Raw genomic sequence first — 23,049 nt, forward strand, 5'->3', positions numbered from 1 at the left:
TTTTTATTATTATTCACGAGGGACCGTACGCTACCGGGAGCCAAAACGCCATTCAAGCCGAAGCCACGTTTTCCTATTACCAGGAGTACGCACGCACGAACGTAAGTAGAAATGGCAGCTCGGCAGACCATAGTATCAAGGAAACCGTACTAAATTTCAGTAGTTAGACATGAAAAATATGTTTGTAACCCCGCAAAAAAAATATGTTTGTAACCCATATGTGTTACAATACAGCCATAGTACGCAGAAATATCATGAACCACTTCGAAATATATAGATGAAGCTTGATTCTAGGATTACATTAACAGTTATGCAGCTCGTGTTTTGCTATTGATCTCCATTTAATTGTGTTCCAAGATGAGAACCAACCTGTATGATGATGTGTCAGTAGTTCACTATATGATTCCTAAAGACGGGCATCAAAATCTTATATGAATTTCATTGCAACTCTATAAAATTCCCTTATGGGCATTAGTCCTTTGGACAATACAACACCAAAAGGAAAATGATGGATACGTCGGAGGAATTTCTTTCATTCTATCAGGACACATCTCTACGATATTGCTGCGTTCCACTTCCTAAAAATAATGTTCACAGTTCAAACTTAAAATATGTCAGGACATCATGCCTTTCTAGAAATGGAAGAGGCAACCTTGATTAACAATCCTCAGGTGCTACTACTTTTTACACCATAAGACTGATTGTGCTTCTTCAAAACGTGCAAGATAGGTCTGTATTTCCTCGATTACTCAGGGAGAAGACATCAAGAAAGCAACCTACCTGAACATCATGGTAATATAAATTAGTCGGACTATAACCAACACCTCAACACTTTATCCGTAGTATATACTATAACAGTGAGTATTTCTAATCAAGCAACCAATTTCAAAAAAAAATGGCAGGAAAAATATGTTCAAAATACTTAGTGATTGTCTTCGGAAAAAAATCTTAATGATCGGCTTTCCATCTCAGGTACTCAACCATGTTGTGTACTACCATGAGCCACAACTTATGCTACATATTACACAGGTGTTGATCATTTTTCAATCCTAAAGTATTATTGTTGTTCAGATCAAAAATAAAAATAATTACTTGACAACCCTCTTCTCATAAAAAGCACTGAAAATCAGAGTGCACGATATCCCTTGAACAGGATTTTCTTGGTATGAAGATCAATTAATCACAGGAAAAAATGCCATGGTGCAAACCTATATATAGAAGTACCTCATTTAGTATCATAAACTGAGAAGGCTCTACTAATTAGAATGCACATACCTGGCCCCAAATTTCAGATGTGACATGAAGAAACTGCATGCACCCAAGACTGAAAACTACAGAAAAAACTTCAAAGAAACTATGAAGAGACATTTTTCAAGTATGGAGTTTTCTCAAAGCAGAAATGAATGGAAGAAACATAGAAAGAGTGAAGCTGCAATGAACATCATTTTGGTTTCTACAGAATGCATTATATGTTATATCACAGATTCAAGAAATAACCATAAAAGATGTAAAACATTGTAGCAGATTACTCTCCGTCCAACCATCCTTCTAGTCCACTTGCTCCCTTGTAGACATTAACACAAATACACGTTGGCATGAACAAAAAGTAGCACATCCACGGGGATTAAATCAATCAAGCTAATGCTGAAAAAAAATCAATCAAGCTAGCTCCATTAACAAAAAGTAGAACTTGTCCTCCATTCAGTATATTTTGGTGTATAAATAAAATGCACAGAGAGCATCGGGGTTGGGCTGAGCATACAGACCTTGCCGCCACTGGAGGCGATGGAGCTGAGATGCTTCGTGATGCTTGCCATCCATTTGCTGCTACAACCTGAGAGTGAGAAGGGTGGATAGCACATCCAAGAACTGCAGTAGGAAAGACTGATCGCCAACAGATAATAAAATTCAGACACCAAAAAGGGTGTATGTATTTTGTGAGGAATGGTTGGTATTAGAGCTAGGCAAATATTGCACGACAACTATTCTAATTGAAAGTATGTTGCAAGAAATGGTACTGCACAACGGAAGTCGAACATGCAACTGTCTGCTCTTAGGTTTCAACTCATTTTAAGCTGCACTTATTCAGAAAAGCATGCAAATAATAGCCTGTATATACAGAGCAACACCACCTCAGTTCTATAACTTCAGTAATAAGGTTCTTCTTTATTCAGAGATGTACATGTAAACTTGTACAATTAACGGAAAAATGCATGTGATAGCAGGTAGAACTACTGTTCTAATAATCTCTCATAGTCACGTGCTCGTGCTATGAGATATAATTCTAAGAAACTACTAATTGTCTCTGAAAGTAAGGATATACGGCAGCTGGAACCTGCTATGTACAATGGCATGAACCCACTTGCATGCTACTACAATACATGTACTTCCTCTGAAATTAGATGTAGAGCACACTAAATTTCTCACAAACTTCTAATTATCTCTATAAACAAGGATATGCAGCTCCGCGATGTTGATCATGAGCTTGTAGAAGAGCCTCCCATCTCTGTCCTGCAAACACAGTAATGGAACAATTAACTGAAATGCATTCTAAATTTTCCTCAGAAGAAGATGCATGCATGACTTGAGAGGGAGCTGACCTGAAGACCCATGAGCATATAGCGTGCGGGTGCGATATGTTCTGTAGCAGCCGCTTCTCCCGACATTCGTGGGGAGGACGACCGGAAGCAGCAGGACTCATAGAGCCCTGTGTGGACTTCTCTTTTTTGCTTTATCCATTGATCTGTTCGAAGATTCCATGGAGCACCCTAGAAAGGAAGTCATAGTAAGTTTAGCAGATGGTTCTACATGAACAATTGTGCCTAACAACCTTGATGTATTAAATATGCTTGTTGTGTAGAGCTCAATTGCCTCATCCATGAAGTTCATACCAAACAAGGGTTAAGGCAGAGTCCATTTTACACTGCATCCTATTTCCTATGGAGGGCTTCCTGACAGTAAATCTCTCTTTTAACATATTTCCAGGCTGCAATCCACCAGTAGCATGAGCCTCATTGCATAAGCAGACATATCACAGAAGGAACATGTAAAGAAAAAGAATTGTGCTTGGGATGGAACACGCATATAACCTTTGATCATCATTCATCAACACTATAAGAGGAAACATGTCATCAAACTTTGCAGCGGAAATCATAAACATGATAATAAGAGAATAACTAAGTTAATAAGAGAAAAATGAATGTGGAAACAATATATGGTGCATGGTTGAGGAAAGTCCTTTTGATCTATTAATGGTGAAGTCAAATATCTTGGAAGAACACAAAATTAGGAGTATAGCAACACAGCTTCTGGATAGAACGTATTTTCTTTTACCTACAGCCGTCAAAACATTACGTCAAACACTTGGTGGGCGTTGGAACAGTCAACTTGCAGGGCAGTGGGCAGCCGCGTCTAGACTCCAGAGCGATGCTCGATCCATGGCGAGTCCCTCCATGTTGAGCTCCCCACGCAGGGGCAGCAGAAAGCCACCGAAAGTGGTGGGTGAGGCATGGTGTCATGGGACTGGCCATGATCGTCAGTGCCCTCGTTCTCATCCCACATGTGGAGGCCCACCGGCTGTAGCGGGGACAGGGTACAGGGAGTGATCTAGGCACGTACAGGAGACACCGGAGGAAGGTGCAGAGCGCCGGCGACAGTACCGTCGAGTCCCATGGCGAGCCACCGCGCCGTGCAACCAAAGGTTGGCCGTCGTCTCTGTCGCGAGGGCAGCATGTAGCACATCAGGGAGGGGTAGAAGAGGTTAGAAGGAGCAGAGGAGGTTGGGGGATCCATGGTCATGGCAGCTCCTCACCTTGGCACACTCCGGCCAGGGCGGATGAAGGGAACAGGAGCTCGGCTGTGGAGCGGGGAGGAAGGTGAGGCGGAGCGAAGGAAGTCTATTTATAGTCTTGTTCGGCGGTGCCGTGGTGGCCTTGACATCGACGAGGCCTCTCTCGAAGTACCTAGTGCTAGCGATTTCAGCGACGACCGACTATACGAACGTACTAACAAACCAGTCAATTGCAATCTATAATCAACAGCCAAACTTTGACCATCTATCCACGGCAAAATCGCTAAACGCATCCAGAAGCGCACCCCGCTAGCTCCCCCACAAATTAACGTGTCACTACCCTATTGGCCCGATTTTTACTAATAGAAAAAAGTCAAAAAAAAACCCTGATAAACTAAACCTGGCCAGGTTTAGTATATTTAGAATATCCAATCCTTTCCACAACGGCAGTAGCAGTGTCTTTGTTGTATAATTTCTCTGCTGTATAGCTCTTTCTTTAGTTTTTATCTGGATTAGCTTCTTGTTAAAAATTAAAAAATGAAACCGAGATTGTTTTTAATTATAATCCAATTCGTTTATACTTTATAGCGCAACAACACCATTCCTCTTACATTTTCAACCACGATAACACGCAGCCACTAGTTACTCCTAGCATAGTTTAGCTCATTATAACGGAATATGGAGGATGACTGAGAGATTGTCACTAGACCCATCACTCCAACTTCCCTATTGTAATTGTAACCTGACAAACTGGCTAGCATTGGTTTCAGTTCAGACGAGCTTGTAGCCGGTGACCCAGACGTTTGCCGGCGGCGCGGCGTGCGCGTACTCGAACGTGACGCTCCCGCCGGCGGGCACCGACGGGGCCGTGTCCGGGAGCAGGTGGCCATACCGATTCTTGTCGAGCCCCGTCACCGGGCCGTAGAGCTCGGCGATGCCGAGGTACAGCTCGTGCACCGTCTTGTTCACCGACCTGTTGGTCACCGTCACCGCGTACCGGTGGTACGTCCGGCCCTTCTCCGTCCATGACGCCGTCGCGTTCTGCTCGATCACGATCGGTGACGCGTGCTCACCTTGATCGGCCGCTGCAACGCGCACATGGTGAAGAATCAAACTCTGATTGGGTTGTAAAAACACAAGCCTGTCTCTGAACTGAATCTAGAAAGCCATGATGTTAGGTAGATTATTACCAGCAGAAAGAGATGGCACTACTGAGGTCTGGTTGTCAAGCCCTGCAAGAACAGAATATCAAATGATGCTTGGTGCCTGAGATAATAACTTCTGAAAAATTGGGTACGTACCATCTGGAATTGACTGATCAAACCGGCGGCCGGCGGCGAGCCGAGCGAGCACGCCCATGAACGGCGCGTTGTTGTAGGTGGGCGCCTCGGTCTGCTTGTAGTTGTTCCTGTCGTCGACGAAGTTGTCGAACTCGTCCGGCCCGCCAACGATGGCGCCCTCGAGCAGGTTCGGGTTGCTGGACTTGCGGGGATACCAGATCGCGTACCCGGCCTTGCAGGCCACGAACGACGGGTTGGACTTGAAGGACACGATGGACGCGCCGCGGTGGTGCGCCTCCAGCGGGTAAATGAAGCCGTACCCGACCATGTAGCTCGTCGCCCTCGGGTTGCTCCCCAGGACGTAGTCCACCTGGGACTTGGCGAACGCCATGATCTGCGCGGGCGACGCCGCCCCGGCCGGGCACCACACGGCGGCCTGCCGGGCGGCGGCGAGGCTGTCTGAGTAGGCGGCCAGGAGGAACGACCCGCTGGTCACGTACTGGAGGTTGTTCCACTGCTGGTGATACAAGAGGCCGCCGGGCGTCCGCTTGACGTTGCCGTAGCCCTGCTTGCCGAGGGTCGCGCACACGAAGAAGTCGGCCTTCTGCCGGTACCGCTGCAGCACGGCTGCGTGCCTGCCGGCTCTGCCTTGCAGTAGGATCTTGGCGGCGAGGACCTGCACACCGGCGTACTTGATGTCCCAGCTAAACATGGCGGTGGACCAGCCCGTGCCGCCCATCGCGTCGGCGTTGTTAGCAAGGTAGTCCAGGTAGCGCCGGTCGTCGGTCGCCTGGAATAGCCACGCCGCCGCCCACAGCAGCTCGTCCTGAAACCGCACCACTCGGATTAATTACCAGATCAAGACGGGATGCCAAATGTTGAACATGCATGGCGGAGTGTCCATCTGATCTGATTGCTTACGCTGTATCCGCTGACTGACTGGTAATAGTTCCTCGCCAAAGGGATGCTGGCGTCGTACCTTCCCCGGTACTTGTCGGCGAAGTCAAACAGCTGAGCCATCCACCAATGGTGCCAAGAAACATCAGGATCAACTATTGGATCATTTCAGCATGGATGGTTAGTGTAGTTTAGAACGGACAAACCTGCTTGGAGTGTTGCAGGAGCAGGTTCGCGTATCCCGGGTTGGAGCGGCGGAACACGAGCGACGCTGCGGCCATTGCGGCGGCGGTCTCTCCGGCGAGGTCGGAGCCCGGGCGCTGGGGGTCGAGGCGGTACGCCTGACGGCTCGTCGTCATCTCCTCCGGCCGCTGCCAGCAGAAGTGGTCGGAGTCACCGTCTCCCACCTGCACATGAATCCGTTCGAAATGCGTACACTTGGTTAGCTACCGACTACGCGTATGACCTCGTAAACCCGACGTGCATGCACTCGAGTGCTTCAGAAAAGTAAGTACGAATTACCTCTCCGTAGAGCACGTTGGCCTCCGGGTGCGCCTTGACGAAGTAGTCGGTGCCCCACTTGATGGCCTCCAGGGCGTTGCCGAGCTCGCCGGCCGCCTGCATCTGCCTGCCGTACTCGAGGACGCTCCACGACATCATGGTCACCGTGAATGCCATCGGCAGCCCGAACTTGACGTTGTCGCCGGCGTCGTAGTAGCCGCCCGTAAGATCCACCTGGGTTGGAAAATGCAGAAGTTAATGTTGATACTGGTACACAGATTAATTAGTTGCACCCAGATTTGAGATTTCCAGTAGGCAGCTGCATACCCCGTTGGCCTTCCCGTCGTGTAGACCGGAGTTGGACCTCCAGACGACCCTTTGGCTGGCGGGGAGCACGCCGGACCGCTGGGCCTCGAGGAAGAGGATGCTCTTGGCCAGCGCCTCGCGGTAGTTCTGGGTGGTGCGGCCACCCGCGCAGTACGCCACCTGTGCCATGGCGGAAAGGACCAAGCCAACGAGGAGACCCATGGCTATGGCTGGTTGGTTGAAGGCCATGAGGCTAGCAAAAGAGGGAATGCCACACTGTGTAGTGCTTTGGATGGGAGCTCTGGAGCGCGTGGGCATGTGTATTTATAGCGTGTCCCGTCGGGAGGAAGAGGACGCCAGGACGGCGCTCAAAGGTGGCGGAGGTCTGGTTTTTTAATCTGTTGGCTATCTAAATGGTGACTGCACAAATGAAAAAGCGCACACTAAATATTTGAAAGCAAATGAGACAGATCGTGCACATCTCAAAATCATATCTATAGTTCTACAAATAAACAATGAATGCACCCTAATTTCTTCGGTTTTGAAATAGAGTATCCGAGTTTCATGATTTCATGACATAAAACGAGCACTTCCTTCAATCTGAATTAATTGACGCAGCCTCTATATAATGTCTATTTTACATTGTATAGAGATTGCATCAATTAATTTGGATCTGAGGGAGTATTAAAACTAATTAAGTAATGATAGAATATCATAAAAAATAGATATGTGGTACCAGATCTCGAAAAAAATACGAAGTTGTAGGTCATCTAAAGTTTTATTATTGGGGTGTTACATAAATGGACCGACCCAGGTTCGGACGTTCGGTTTGGGCTGAGCCTCAGGCTGGGTCACGTATGTGGGCTATATTACTCTATAGATGTTTCTTTCTACATTTTAAAGAGCATCTATTGTAGTTTTGGACCTAAGCACCAGGCTAAAGCCCAGGCTACCATGGGTGCAGGTCCGTCCCTGGTTCCAAGCTGGACCGGCTAAGGAATAGGGTTGGTAGGGTTGATTTTGACCACCTAGAATTAAAGATCAATGAAAACCTGATATAACTCAAACACATGGAGGAGATCATGTGGAGATAGGGAGCTCGCAAAGAATGGTTATGAACGGGTGATAAAACATGTACTTCTTTCATTACAGAGCTAATAAGAGGAGCAAGAGAAACCTTTTTTAAAGCCTTGCTGATGCGAATGGTCTGGTAATTGAAGACACAGTTCAGATGGAAGTTCTGATTACTGAATTCGATGCAAATGTTTTCCAGACAGAGGGTGTATCTAAGCAGTTCCAATTAAGGTTACAGAGGCTATGAACTCAGTTCTCACAGTGTCTTACTTCCAAGAGGTGAGAATATCTCTTTTTCAAATGTTTCTTTTAAAATCTCTGTGTCCAAACATTTATCCATCCCCCAAAAATTAGAACAAATGGGACATGTGTGAAGATGATGTTACTAATGTCGTTTTGCGCATAGTGTAAGGGGTTGATAGTCCAGAGTCTATAGCGCCATTATCGTGCTCATCCCAAAGGCAGTTAACCCCTCCACTTTGCCATAGTTTCGTCCAACAAGCCCTTGTAATGTCCTATACAAGATATCCTCCAAGTCATTGCAAACGCTTGAAGCAAATTATATTGGGAATCATTTCAGAGGAGTAATCTGCCTTTGGACAGGACGTTTAATTGTTGATAATATAATTTCTGCTTATGAATGTTTGCATTTCATGAAAATAAATAGGGCAAGGAAGCACATGTTATGTGCTCTCAAATTAGACATGTTGAAGGCATATGACCGGGGGGTGGTTTTATCTTCAGACAATCACAGAGAAACTTTGATTCAATCATCAGTGGATTTTTGTAGTGATGGGTATGGTGGGCTCAGTCTCTTTCTCAGTTATGTTAATGGTAAAAAAACTAGATGGACTCAAACCATCAAGATGTATCCGCCAGGGATATCCTCTTTTACCCTGTCTCTTCTTATTGGCAAAAAGGCACTTTTGTGCCTCCTCGAAGCTAATGATCAGTCATCGAATTTGTGTGGAAGCAAAGTGGAGGAATCTGTGCAGTGAGCCATTTACATTTTTCAGATGATAGTATGTTGTTTTTAAAAAGCAAGTCACGAAGGGCAGCAAAGCTACCATACCTATTGGATATATATTTCAATGCTTCAGGTCGGAGAATTAACCTTGAAAAGTCTTTAGTTTTTTCATAATGGATAACCAAAAGAGAGGAGGCAAAGCTCTCACTGAATGTCACAAATGAATCCCTAAGTGAAAAGTAGTTAGGCGTGCCTTCATGATGTAGGGAGATCCAAGCATGGTACTTCTAAATACCTCAAGGACATAATTTGCAAAAAGGTCCAAGGGTGGCTAGATAAACTTTTATCTGCAAGAGGCAAGGATGTTTTGGTTAAATATGTTGTCCAAGTCATACCAGTGTACTCCATGGCATGTTTCAAACTCCCAAGGGATTTGTGCGAGCATATAAATTCCGTCATTTGAAATTTATGGTAGGGAAGTAAATGGGGAGCAAGAAAAGTGGCATGGGTATATCTTGGGAGGTTATGACTAGACAAAGATTCATGGGAGGTGTTGGGTTTCGTGATTTGGAACTTTTCAACTTTCTTTGTAGGCTAGATAGGCATGGAGTGTGCTTATGTGCAAGAATTTGAAAAGTGTTTAATTCCCTCATACCAAAATTCATGATGCAAATTTGGGAATCCATCCATCGCATGTGTGGACACCAATTCTGGAGGGTCGAGATGTTCTAGCATAGAACCCTATTAAGAGAATAGAATATAGTGTAAGCACTAACATTTGGAGCCACAACTAGCTCCCGCCGGAGAGCTTTATGCGTCCGATCACTATTCCACCTATTGATGGCCCTTAAGTTGTCCGTGAACTCATTTATGAGACGTCTGCATGCTGGAGGGAGGAGATGGCACGGAATATTCTCTAGCATAGATGCCAACGATATGTTGTCCATATCGCTTTGCACGTGATGTATCTCAGATTTTTGGTCTTAGAGCAAAGAAAAAAAGTATGGTTACTATTTACTCAGCCTACAAAATGTTGTTACAAACTACATGCGGTAGGGGTAATTGGTTGGAGGAACCAGTGGGATCATCCAATAATGACTGTATCTCTAAGGATAGGGTACAACTTTGGAAAATCATGTTCCTTGAAAGCTGAATTTATTTCTTTGGCGTCTGGCTCAACAATAATTACCTATGTATGACATGTTGAACCATCGAAATATGCCTTACACTTCAAACTGTAGGGGGTGTATGATTCGTAGAGTCGCCCCTTTTGGAATGGTTGATGTCTCAATGCGTCTGGCACTAGCTAAGAAAGAGGGGTCGAGCATTTGATCAATACTAGTGAAGGCTCTTCTTGTGACTGGTTCTTTTCTTTGTAGTCATCATTGCCATGTGGATTTCATCTGAATGACAGTAGCTTTATGGGATATATTTCTTTGTTTTCATCATCCTCGTTGGATGAGGATTCATCAAGGACTATGGCACACGAGGACAAACCAAAGAAAAGCACAAGGGCTTAGCTGGAAAATAAGCACCTGATGCCTTCCATGTGATAGAAACAACAAGAAGTAGCTTAACGCTAGAAGAGAAAGGATATGGTCAATGACATATGTATATTCCATATGGGCCAAATATGGTAATTTGACAAGACTAAATAGCCAGCATGAAGAAAGAAAAGACTGACCAAGGTACAGTGTAGTTCTTACCGATGTCGCAACCTTCATATCACAAGATATTCCTTCACTAAGAATGCAACAGTCAAATATGAGACCCAGGAGAAAATGGTCCCGATGAAACTTCTCTAGGGCTGAGCCACTGTAGCAGGAAAGTGCCCCAGAGGATCTTGTCGATGAAATACAAAGTAAAATATAGTTGTAGAATGCAGGAGAACGGCCAATACTCTGACAACCTCACAAGGTTCAAGCACACGAGAAATATGACAAGATTAGACATCCCAACATAGAATAAGAGAAAAGGAGGCCAGGGAACGTACATTAATAGGCCACCACAAATATGTTGCATGATCCATCGCTTCCAAATGTATGACACGTTCACATGTGCCCTGCCCCCAAGGAGACAAGACGTATAATCCTTGGAAGGAACAACGACATTGAATATGACTGGAGGCATAAGGACCAGATATGACAACAAGAAGCACATATATGGTTTTATCATACATACCGCGACGGGAAATAGAGGACTTTGGTACAAAGGAATATCTTGAAAGAAGAATGCAAGAGAGTTAACCAGGACTTGGGAGGTGAGGTGTCGTTATACCCAAGCATGCCCAGCGAAGAAGGCTCGCGAGCCGCAGCGAGACCAGCAAGAAATTAAATCCGCTGGTATCCAGGGCCCACTTAGTTAACTCCTCCTCTAAGTTAGTTACGCATATGAAATCTTGAGGACGATTTCATTTCAGTTTCATAAATTATGACTACCAAGAGGCTAACGAAGTCAACCTCTAGGGTTTCCACTCAAAATTAAAACGACTATCATGATGTCTTCATAACAAACATTATTAAATGAACATGGGTACCTAGTCGAAACGGGCATGTCCCCTATCCACGGTCCTATGAAAAAATCTCATTGATTTGTCATTCCCTATATGAAACAAACCAAAATGAATGAACACATCCTCTAGTTGAGGCCCTTCTAGAAATATGGATCATTTAGTTTGTCTTTAATTGACATTAGTGGTTTTGACCCCAAGTACTTGTTTTGCAAGAGCATTGCCAAACCCCCCCACCAGTTCATAGTTCAAAAAAGCATTTACTTAATAGACACTTCCTTTTGATATATAAATCTTGAATAACTAGGCCACCTTGGTGCTTAGGTGTACGCAAAAATTCCCATTGTGCTAAATGGTATAGCTCTTATGCTAATCCTACTACCAAAAGAAGCTAGAGAATGCTTAAAATATAGATTCTTCTGAACCCCTTCCAGGATTTCCAAAACGGGGATCATAAAAAAGGAGAGACTACTCGGTACTAACTTAATCAAGAATAGATGACTATCATAGGAAAGGCTCTTGGACCACCAATAATAGGACCCTTCTCAAGAGGATTTTTTATTGCCTTCGGTTCCCATTGATGAAGCTTCTCAGAGGGTATTGGAATTTCAAGGTATTTAAAGGGGAATGGACTCAACCCACTGCCATAAATTTGGGTATACTTGAGTTCATGCTCCTTAGCTTTTCCAAAACTGCATGGCTCCATTTTGTGTAAATTAATCATTAACCTAGATAGTTGTTCAAACACTCTTATATTTATTCCACATAAGCTACTATGGCCAAAACATGATCCATAAAATACTCGTATCAGCATTGCATTGTAAACAATGTATTTTTTTCATCTACTAGGTGGTGAATAAGAGTGCTAAACAACCCTCCTCATTGGCTCATTTAACTTAATGGCAGTGTTGCCCTGTTTGACAAAGTTGTTGACCAAGCCCTCCAAAACAAGAAAAAAAAACTTCATTCACATGTCGTGCTCCAAAACAAACCATCACACCTTATCATAAGCTTCCTCGAGGTCAATTTTGAAAATAACCACACCCATCTTCATGTTACCCATGAATAGTGTCATGCAAAATAACTACACATCCCATGGTGTAGCCCTCCTCAAAGCCATCGTATGTGTTGGCTGAATGATGTTCAACCACTACCTTACCCCGATTGGGGCCTGCTATTTTGAAAATATTTGGACCTTTAGGCGGCTCATACATAATTCAAACTATACATAGGAAATGTAACTTTGTGGAAATCCAAAAACGTGTGAGAATATTGCCATTAATAATCTCCCAAAAATGATGGTGGAATATAGTGGGAAAACGATCTGAACAAAAGGGTTAACTATGCTCCATCGGAATGCTCGAGTTTATTACCTCATGTTCCGAGAGTTCAACCTCTAAAGTAACATTATCATCCACTTGTAACATAGTATTTCATAATTTTCATCTCATCCACAAAAACCAAGTTCTCAACATGTGGTCCAAAAATATCTTAGTAACAGAACTGATGTAAACTTTCAATGCTTCATCCCCTTCAATATTACCATCATCTTACCAACACTTCCTCTCCTTCGACAATACCAACACCTTCTTTGATATTTGAACTTAAGTTTGCAAACACCGACTAACCCCCTACTACTTAATGAGTAAAGTATTATCAGCTTGTCATATGAATGATTAACATTGATTCATGTTGGCTAGAACCCACTATATATTTACGCAATGATACCAACATTTATGACAAGTCCATTCTAAATGAAGCAACATTTATTAATAGCTCATTTGGCACCCATCATTTGGGTTAGAGTTCATGGAATTCAATTTCGATTTATGAAATCGACATGGTTGGCTATTCCGGAATTGGGTGTAGGAACTCAATATAAGATTCCATAGAGGGATACAAAAGCTAAAACAGATTCGCTTCTTTCAGTTATCATTCCTTTGGATTTCCTATAACCTCCCACCCTGACACATTTCCCCTACCTCCTTTTTCCCTCCTCGCCTCCACTTCGTCCCCATGTTGTCCAGCTGCCCCATTGCTAGCGAGAATTCTCGGTGAGCTGACTCACCTCTTTCTCCACTCCTCTCTTCCCCGACCCCAATTCTTTCAGAACCTCAGGTTTCTACTATGTAATCTTGTTTAGACACCGATGAGTGTTGTAGAACTTCACCTCCTTCCAAGGGTAAGTCTCCGCCTCCGCCTACACCTCTCCTCTCATCACCTCTCTCTCTCTCACACACATACACACACACATACACATGTTATCCTTTTCTTGAACCCTCACCCTAGCCTCACCCCAATCACTAGTTCAGCAATACATCCCTCTAATGCCCACCGGATCCGAACATCTCACATTGCCAACCTTTTATGTATTCTGATCATTTATTGTTGTTGTGAACCTTTGTTGTGTTGCAAATAGTGAACCTTTTGACAAAGTTAGCATTTTGAAGTTGTCCTTTGGTTTTATTTTACATGTGAACCGACATGGTTCAGCTTAATGCACAATGCGGGTATACGTCTAAGTAGTAGAGGTTTCGAGTTATGTTCTTCCTCATTTTAGCGTTGGTTAGGGCATGTTTGGTTGCATGAATCCCCCTCAGCCCGCCCTGGTGATGCAATTCTGGCCCGTTTGGTTGTCTACGCTAGCGTGTTGGCCTGCATCGCATCAAACTTAAAGCATTCCAAAGCCTGGCTCCATAGGAATAGTTGAATCGGCCGTTTCCAGTGAGCCTGGCCTGAGCGAGCACAAAGAGGCCATGCGGCTGCAGCCGACTACAAGTGTGGGAGCACGTGAGAGAAGGCGCATTGTTTCCTGGAGCCGCGCCATAAATCCCCTCACCCCTATCTCAATCCTCACTTTCCCCTCTCCCCACTCTCTCATAGGTGGTGGAGAGCATTATAGGGGAAAAGATTTGGATAGCGAGCACTAACGGCAACCACCAGCTTCATCATCGCTTTATCTTCCCTCCGCCAATTCCTATTCAATGGTAGTAAGCCTTGTCTCCCTGATTTAGGATTTGATTTGCGGTGTATTTAGGCATGGATTTAAACTTCGTGCATTCGATTAGGATTTGATTTGGGGTATCAGTTAAGAGCATGATTTGGTCATCCATTTTGGTGTCCATTTAGGGTGTCAGGTAAGGGGTTGATTTGGGGTCTAGGGATCCATTTCAGTGTTGAAGTCCGGCCAGATTTGGGTGTTGACATACATATAGATTTTGTTGACTTCCTATGTACATATGTAGTCAATATAGGGTCAGATCTTGGTGAGTTGCCATGTCGATATAGGGTCAGATTTTGGACGATTACCATGTCAATTTAGGGTTAGATTGTTAAATAAAAGCTCCATTGGTATTGTTCAGTTGTTCAATGTAGTGCTCTACCGAGAAGCTTGTCCTTGGCAATGCTGCTGAGGGCAACTGCCTGAAGGGCAAGGTGGTGGTAGAGGGCAACTGATCAAAGGAAAAGGAGGCGGAGGAGGGCAGCACTGCTAAGAGGCTTATGTCAGGTCGAGGAATTACGGTCATTTCCACGAGGAGTCAATTCCATCGCACTTCTGCAAGATCATTCAAGCAACTAAGTTGGAGTGTCTGTCGATCCCCTGTGACTTCAGCAAGTACATGTACATCGTCCCACCAGAAGTCATTATGAGGGCGAACACCGGTTGTGCCAGCAGAATCATTATAACCCACAAGTATAGGGGATCGCAACAGTTTTTGAGGGTAGAGTATTCAACCCAAATTTATTGATTCGACACAACGGGAGCCAAAGAATATTCTCAAGTATTAACAGTTGAGTTGTCAATTCAACCGCACCTGAAAGACTTAATATCTGCAGCAAAGTATTTAGTAGCAAAGTAATATGATAGTAGCGGCAACGGTAGCAAAAGTAACAGTAGCAGTTTTGTAGTGATTGTAACAAAGGCAACGAAAAAGTAACTAAGCAAAGATCAATATGTGAAAATCTCGTAGGCAATGGATCAGTGATGGATAATTATGTCGGATGCGATTCCTCATGCAATGGTTATAACATAGGGTGACACAGAACTAGCTCCAGATCATCGATGTAATGTAGGCATGTATTCCGAATATAGTCATACGTGCTTATGGAAAAGAACTTGCATGACATCTTTTGTCCTACCCTCCCGTGGCAGCGGAGTCTTATTGGAAACTAAGGGATATTAAGGCCTCCTTTTAATAGAGTACCGGACCAAAGCATTAACACTTAGTGAATACATGAACTCCTTAAACTACGGTCATCACCGGTAAGTATCCCGATTATTGTCACTTTGGGGTTAATGGATCATAACACATGATAGGTGACTATAGACTTGCAAGATAGGATCAAGAACTCACATATATTCATGAAAAAATAATAGGTTCAGATCTGAAATCATGGCACTCGGGCCCTAGTGACAAGCATCAAGCATAGCAAAGTCATAGCAACATCAATCTCAGAACATAGTGGATACTAGGGATCAAACCCTAACAAAACTAACTCGATTACATGATAAATCTCATCCAACCCATCACCGTCCAGCAAGCCTACGATGGAATTACTCACGCACGGCGGTGAGCATCATGAAATTGGTGATGGAGGAAGGTTGATGATGACGATGGCACCGGATTCCCCTCTTCGGAGCCCTGAACGGACTCCAGATCAGCCCTCCTGAGAGAGATTAGGTCTTGGCGGCGGCTCCGTATCGTAAAATGCGATGAATCCTTCTTCCTGATTTTTTTCTCCCTGAACATGAATATATAGAGTTGGAGTTGAGGTCGGTGGAGCATCAGGGGACCCACGAGGCAGGGGGGTAGGCGCGCCCCCACCCTCGTGGACAGGGTGTGGGCTGATACGTCTCCAACGTATCTATAATTTTTTTATTGTTCCATGCTATTATATTATCAACCTTGGATGTTTATATGCATTTATATGCTATTTTATATGATTTTTGGGACTAACCTATTAACCTAGATCCTAGTGCCAGTTTCTGTTTTTTCCTTGTTTTAGAGTATCGCAGAAAAGGAAAATCAAACGCAGTCCAATTGACCTAAAACTTCACGGAACTTATTTTTGGAACGGAAGCAATCCAGGAGACTTGGAGTAGACGTTAGGGAAGCCTCGAGGGAGGCACGAGGCAAAGAGGCACGCCCTACCCCTTGGGCGTGCCCCCCACCCTCGTGGGCCCCTCGTGGCTTCCCTGACCGACTTCTTTCGCCTATATATGTCCATATACCCTAAAAACATGAGAGACGAGAATAGATCGGGAGTTCCACCGCCAGAAGCCTCCATAGCCAACGAAAACCAATCTAGACCCGTTCCGGCACCCTGTCGGAGGGGGAATCCCTCTCCAGTGGCCATTTTCATAATCCCGGTGCTCTCCATGACGAGGAGGGAGTAGTTCTCCCTCGAGGCTGAGGGTATGTACCAATAGCTATGTGTTTGATCTCTCTCTCTCTCTCGTGTTCTTGAGGTGATACGATCTTGATGTATCACGAGCTTTGCTATTATAGTTGGATGTTATGATGTTTCTCCCCCTCTACTCTCTTGTGATGAATTGAGTTTTCCATTTGAAGTTGTCTTATCGGATTGAGTCTTTAAGGATTTGAGAACACTTTATGTATGTCTTGCACGTTCTTATCTGTGGTGACAATGGGATATCATGTGATCCACTTGATGTATGTTTTGGTGATCAACTTGCGAGTTCCGTGACCACGTGAACTTATGCATAGGGGTTGGCACACATTTTCGTCTTGACTCTCTGGTAGAAACTTTGGGGCACTCTTTGAAGTTCTTTGTGTTGGTTGAATAGATGAATCTGAGATTGTGTGATGCATATCATATAATCATACCCACGGATACTTGAGGTGACATTGGAGTATCTAGGTGACATTAGGGTTTTGGTTGATTAGTGTCTTAAGGTGTTATTCTAGTACGAACTCTATGATAGATTGAACAGAAAGAATAGCTTCATGTTATTTTACTACGGACTCTTGAATAGATCGATCAGAAAGGATAACTTTGAGGTGGTTTCGTACCCTACCATAATCTCTTCGTTTGTTCTCCGCTATTAGTGACTTTGGAGTGACTCTTTGTTGCATGTTGAGGTATAGTTATATGATCCAATTATGTTATTATTGTTGAGAGAACTTTCACTAGTGAAAGTATGAACCCTAGGCCTTGTTTCAACACATTGCAATACCGTTTGTGCTCACTTTTATCATTAGTTACCTTGCTGTTTTCATATTTTCAGATTACAAAAACCTATATCTACCATCCATATTGCACTTGTATCACCATCTCTTTGCCGAACTAGTGCACCTATACAATTTACCAATGTATTGGGTGTGTTGGGGACACAAGAGACTCTTTGTTATTTGGTTGCAGGGTTGTTTGAGAGAGACCATCTTCATCCTACGCCTTCCACGGATTGATTAACCTTAGGTCATCCACTTGAGGGAAATTTGCTACTGTCCTACAAACCTCTGCACTTGGAGGCCCAACAACGTCTACAAGAAGAAGGTTGTGTAGTAGACATCATGGGCCCCCTCATGTTGATTCTTTCGCCAGTATTTTTTATATATTCCAAAAATATTCTCCGTTGATTTTTAGGTCATTCCGAGGACTTTTATTTCTGCACAAAAATAACACCATGACAATTCTGCTGAAAACAACGTCAGTCCGGGTTAGTTCCATTCAAATCATGCAAGTTAGAGTCCAAAATAAGGGCAAAAGTGTTTGGAGAAGTAGATACTATGGAGATGTATCAACTCCCCCAAGTTTAAACCTTTGCTTGTCCTCAAGCAATTCAGTTGATAAACTGAAAGTGACAAAGAAAAACTTTTACAAACTCGGTTTGCTCTTGTTGTTGTAAATATGTAAAGCCAGCATTCAAGATTTCAGCAAAGATTATGAACTAACCATATTCACAATAACATTTAGGTCTCATGTTTACTCATATCAATGGCATAATCAACTAGCGAGCAATAATAATAAATCTCGGACGACAACACTTTCTCAAAACAATCATAATATGATATAACAAGATGGTATCTCGCTAGCCCTTTTGAGACTGCAAAACATAAATGCAGAGCATCTTTAAAGATCAAGGGCTGACTGGAAATTGTAATTCATGGTAAAAGAGATCCAGTCACAGTCATACTCAATGTAAACTAATAGTAATACATGCAAATCATAGCGGTGCTCTCCAACTGGTGCTTTTTAATAAGAGGATGATGACTCAGCATAAAAGTAAATAGATAGGCCCTTCTCAGAGGGAAGCAGGGATTTGTAGAGGTGCCAGAACTCGATTTTGAAATAGAGATGAATAATATTTTGAGCGGTATACTTTCCTTGTCAACATAACAACCGAGAGATCTCGATATCTTCCATGCTACACACATTATAGGCGGTTCCCAAGCAGAATGGTAAAGTTTATACTCCCCCACCACCAACAAGCATCAATCCATGGCTTGCCCGAAACAATGGGTGCCTCCAACTAACAACAATCTTGGGGCAGTTTTGTTTGCAATTATTTTGATTTGGTTTGAGCATGGGACTGGGCATCCCGGTGACCAGCCATTTTCTCGTGAGTGAGGAGCGGAGTCCACTCCTCTTGACAATAACCCGCCTAGCATGGAAGATACAGACAACCCTAGTTGATACATGATCTATTCGAGCATACAAAACAGAATTTCATTTGAAGGTTTAGAGTTTGGCACATACAAATTTACTTGGAACGGCAGGTAGATACCGCATATAGGAAGGTATAGTGGACTCATATGGATTTTGGGGTTTATGGAATTGGATGCACAAGCAGTATTCCCGCTTAGTACAAGTGAAGGCTAGAAAGAGACTGGGAAGCGACCAGCTAGAGAGAGACAACAGTCATGAACATGCACTAAAATTAATCAACACTGAATGCAGGCATGAGTAGGATATAATTCACCATGAACATAAATATCGTAGAGGCTATGTTGATTTTGTTTCAACTACATGCGTGAACATGTGCCAAGTCAAACCACTCGAATCATTCAAAGGAGGATACCACCTATCATACCACATCACAACCATTTTAATAGCATGTTGGCACGCAAGGTAAACCATTATAAACTCCTAGCAAATTAAGCATGGCATGAGCAACTATAATCTCTAATTGTCATTGCAAACATGTTTCATTCATAATAGGCTGAATCAGGAACGATGAACTAATCATATTTACAAAAACCAGAGAGGTCGAGTTCATACCAGCTTCTCTCATCTCAATCAGTCCACCATATATCGTCATTATTGCCTTTCACTTGCACGACCGAACGGTGTGGATAATAATAATAGTGCACGTGCATTGGACTAAGCTGGAATCTGCAAGCATTCAAACAAGGGAGAAGACAAGGTAATAAGGGCTCTCTGTTAGATCAACAATAATGCATATGAGAGCCACTCAACATTTTCATCATGGTCTTCTCCTCTCGGCCCCAAAGAAAAGGAAAAGAAACAAAACTATTTACATGGGAAAGCTCCCAACAAGCAAAAGAAGAACGAGAAATATTTTTGGGTTTTCTTTTTAATTACTACTACTACAAGCATGGAAAGTAAACTAGCTAAAAGCTACAACTAATTTTTTTGGTTTTTCTTAAGGTTTTTAAAACACACAAGAAGAAAGCTTAAAAAGGAAATTAAACTAGCATGGATATTACAATGAAAAAGTATGAGCACTGACAACTGGCATGAGTGTGTGAACATGAATGTAAAGTCAGTGAGAAATACATACTCCCCAAGCTTAGGCTTTTGGCCTAAGTTGGTCTATGCCCACGGATCGAAGCTGCCCTCTCCGGTGTACCGAGGAGGATCCTCAGGGTGCCACATGTTAGCGATCTCCTCCGGATCCCATTGATAAACAGACTGACGGTGAGGGTCAAGTGGTGGCTCCGGTTTGGGCTCTGGAGCTGATGTCAGGCTCCGGTGGGCATGGATGGCCTCCGGCAGAACAAGGTACATTCCTGAAAATATGTGGAACAAAGAAGGAGCAGGCAAGGTAATAGTCTCAAAGTAGTCTTTATCAAATATCAGTCTATAGTTAAATAGCTTCTTCTTATTCTTAACAATAAAATCATGTGCTACCATACTCTTATAACCTAGAAAATATGAGGCAACAACTTTTCCTCTTTCTCATAATGCCTAATAGGTATGTTAAAGTGTGCAACAAGGCGCGAGGCGAAGATGCCTCCTAAGACGGGACCCTTTGTGCGGTTCAGATTTAACAGTGTAGCAACAATAGCGTCTAAACTAAAAGTGGTATCACGAAACAAAGCATGGCGCAAAATAACAATATCAGGGGCACTAAGATTTCCACAGTTCCTGCGACCAATTAAGCATCTACTAGCAAATATTGCGAAGTAACGTAGAACAGGAAAATGTATGCTAATGATTCTTGCATCGGAAACTTTCCTCATTTCCCCTACAGCAATCATATCAATAAATCCCTCCACATCATTATGATGTGGTTACTCTATGCTTCCCACAAAGGGTATCCTACAAACCCAGCAAAAATCATAACGCAACATCTCCTTATGCTCATCATATAAATAAAATTCCACCGAAGGTGGCGATCTCCTAGCACAGAAATGAAAATTGTGCAAAAAAATATTGGTGAGTAGGAGATACTGTTCACAGGTCGTGGAGGAAGTCGGTGAGGCCTACATTCTCAGCCGAATAATAAAAATCTTCATAAATCCTGACTTCTCTCAAGAACTCATCACAAGGCCATTCACACGGCCGAACCTTCGCAGTGCGAGGGTGGTTATATTTGGGCTTCTTATTTTCTTCATTTTGCTTATCCTTCGAGCTTCGGCTTGAAGAGCCCCTCAAAAATCTCTTCATCTTATTCTAAAAATTTCTGAAATTTTTAGTAACTCAAAAGTAAAAATGAACCAAACTCAACAAGATTGATAGCAACTACTCCTACAAGTGCATAGAGGCCACATTATGCATTAAAACTACTTTTGACCACATAAATGTGACATGCAAGCTCAAGAATAGGGTCACCTAAGCAGCAAAAATTTGCAATAAATAAAGCACTAGAACAAAAAAAATTGGACCATTGGAGGAGTCACATACCGAGGAACAATCCCCCAAAGCAGTTTTGTGAATGGAGCTTTGAGTAAGGAGATCGAAAATGGCAGCAAGATGAGCTAGAACTCGGGTTTGAGCTGGTGAATGATTTTTTCTAGAGAAAGACGAAGTGTGTGGGTGCAAGAATAAGTGGAGGGGGCCCATGTGGGGTCCACGTGGCAGGGGGCATGCCCAGGGGGGTAGGGCATGCTACCTCTTGAGCACTATGTTGGTTTTCCCTTGAAGAGGAAAGCGTGATGCAGCAAAGTAGTGTAGGTATTTCCCTTAGTTTTTGAGAACCAAGGTATCAATCCAGTAGGAGACCACGCTCAAGTCCCACGCACCTACACAAACAAATAAGAATCTCTCAACCAATGCGATAAAGGGGTTGTCCAGCCCTTCACAGTCACTTACGAGAGTGAGATCTGATAGATATGATAAGATAATATTTTTGGTATTTTTATGATAAAGAGAAATAAAGATGCAAAGTAAAATAAACTGCAAAGGAAATAACTAAGTATTGGAAGATTAATATGATGGAAGATAGACCTGAGGGCCATAGGTTTCACTAGTGGCTTCTCTCAAGAGCATAAGTATTACGGTGGGTAAACAAATTACTGTCGAGCAATTGATAGGATTGAGCATAGTTATGAGAATATCTAGGTATGATCATGTATATAGGCATCACGTCCGAGACAAGTAGACCGAAACGATTATGCATCTACTACTATTACTCCACACTTCGACCGCTATCCAGCATGCATCTAGAGTATCAAGTTCATAAGAACAGAGCAATGCTTTAAGGAAGATGACATGATGTATAGGGATAAACTCATGCAATATGATATAAACCCCATCTTTTTATCCTCGATGGCAATAATATAGTACGTGTCGGTTCCCTTTATGTCACTGGGATCGAGCACCGTAAGATTGAACCCGAAGCTAAGCACTTCTCCCATTGCAAGAAAGATCAATCTGGTAGGCCAAACCAAACTGATAATTCAAAGAGAATTGAAAAGATAAACCAATCATACATAAAAGAATTCAGAGGAGAATCAAATATTGTTCATAGATAATCTGGATCATAAACCCACAATTCATCGGATCACGACAAACACACCGCAAAAGAAGATCGCATCGAATAGATCTCCAAGAGAATCGAGGAGAACTTTGTATTGAGATCCAAAGAGAGAGAAGAAGCCATCTAGCTAATAACTATGGACATGTAGGTCTGAAGTAAACTACTCACACATCACCGGAGAGGCCATGGAGTTAATGTAGAGGCCCTCCGTGATCAATGCCCCATTCGGTGGAGCTCCGGAAAAGGCCCTAAGATGGGATCTCTCGGCTATAGAAGGTTGCGGCGGTGGAATTAGGTTTTCGTGGTGCCCCTGGATGTTTGGGGGTACGTGGACTTATATAGGAGGAAGAAATACATCGGTGGAGCAACGGAGGGCCCACGAGGGTGGAGGGCGCGCCCGGGGGGGTAGGCGCGCCCCCTGCCTCGTGCCTTCCTCCCTTGTTTCTTGACGGCCACTCCAAGTCTCCTGGATCACGTTTGTTGAGAAAATCATGTTCCCAAAGGTTTCATTCCGTTTGGACTCCGTTTGATATTTCT

The 23,049-nt window shown here is 43.4% G+C and overlaps 1 protein-coding gene and 1 long non-coding RNA gene across 2 annotated transcripts; both read right to left on the minus strand.

Annotated features, from left to right (window-relative positions):
• Positions 1-421: 421 nt before the first annotated feature.
• On the minus strand, positions 422-3,918 carry LOC123060702 (uncharacterized). The gene is made up of 3 exons (XR_006428108.1): positions 3,812-3,918; positions 2,601-3,714; positions 422-2,511 (listed from the first exon to the last, which is right to left on the minus strand). It is a non-coding gene; the product is annotated as an uncharacterized lncRNA (long non-coding RNA).
• Positions 3,919-4,345: 427 nt separating this feature from the next.
• On the minus strand, positions 4,346-6,368 carry LOC123060701 (endoglucanase 2-like). The gene is made up of 5 exons (XM_044483519.1): positions 6,174-6,368; positions 5,992-6,081; positions 5,092-5,896; positions 4,981-5,022; positions 4,346-4,875 (listed from the first exon to the last, which is right to left on the minus strand). The coding sequence occupies exons 1-5, from the start codon at positions 6,324-6,326 to the stop codon at positions 4,562-4,564; spliced, it is 1,404 nt and encodes a 467-aa protein (XP_044339454.1). The 5' UTR covers positions 6,327-6,368; the 3' UTR covers positions 4,346-4,561.
• Between the last annotated feature and the right edge of the window lie 16,681 nt (positions 6,369-23,049).

This window comes from Triticum aestivum, chromosome 3A (assembly GCF_018294505.1).
Source record: "Triticum aestivum cultivar Chinese Spring chromosome 3A, IWGSC CS RefSeq v2.1, whole genome shotgun sequence".
Taxonomy (NCBI): domain Eukaryota; kingdom Viridiplantae; phylum Streptophyta; class Magnoliopsida; order Poales; family Poaceae; genus Triticum; species Triticum aestivum.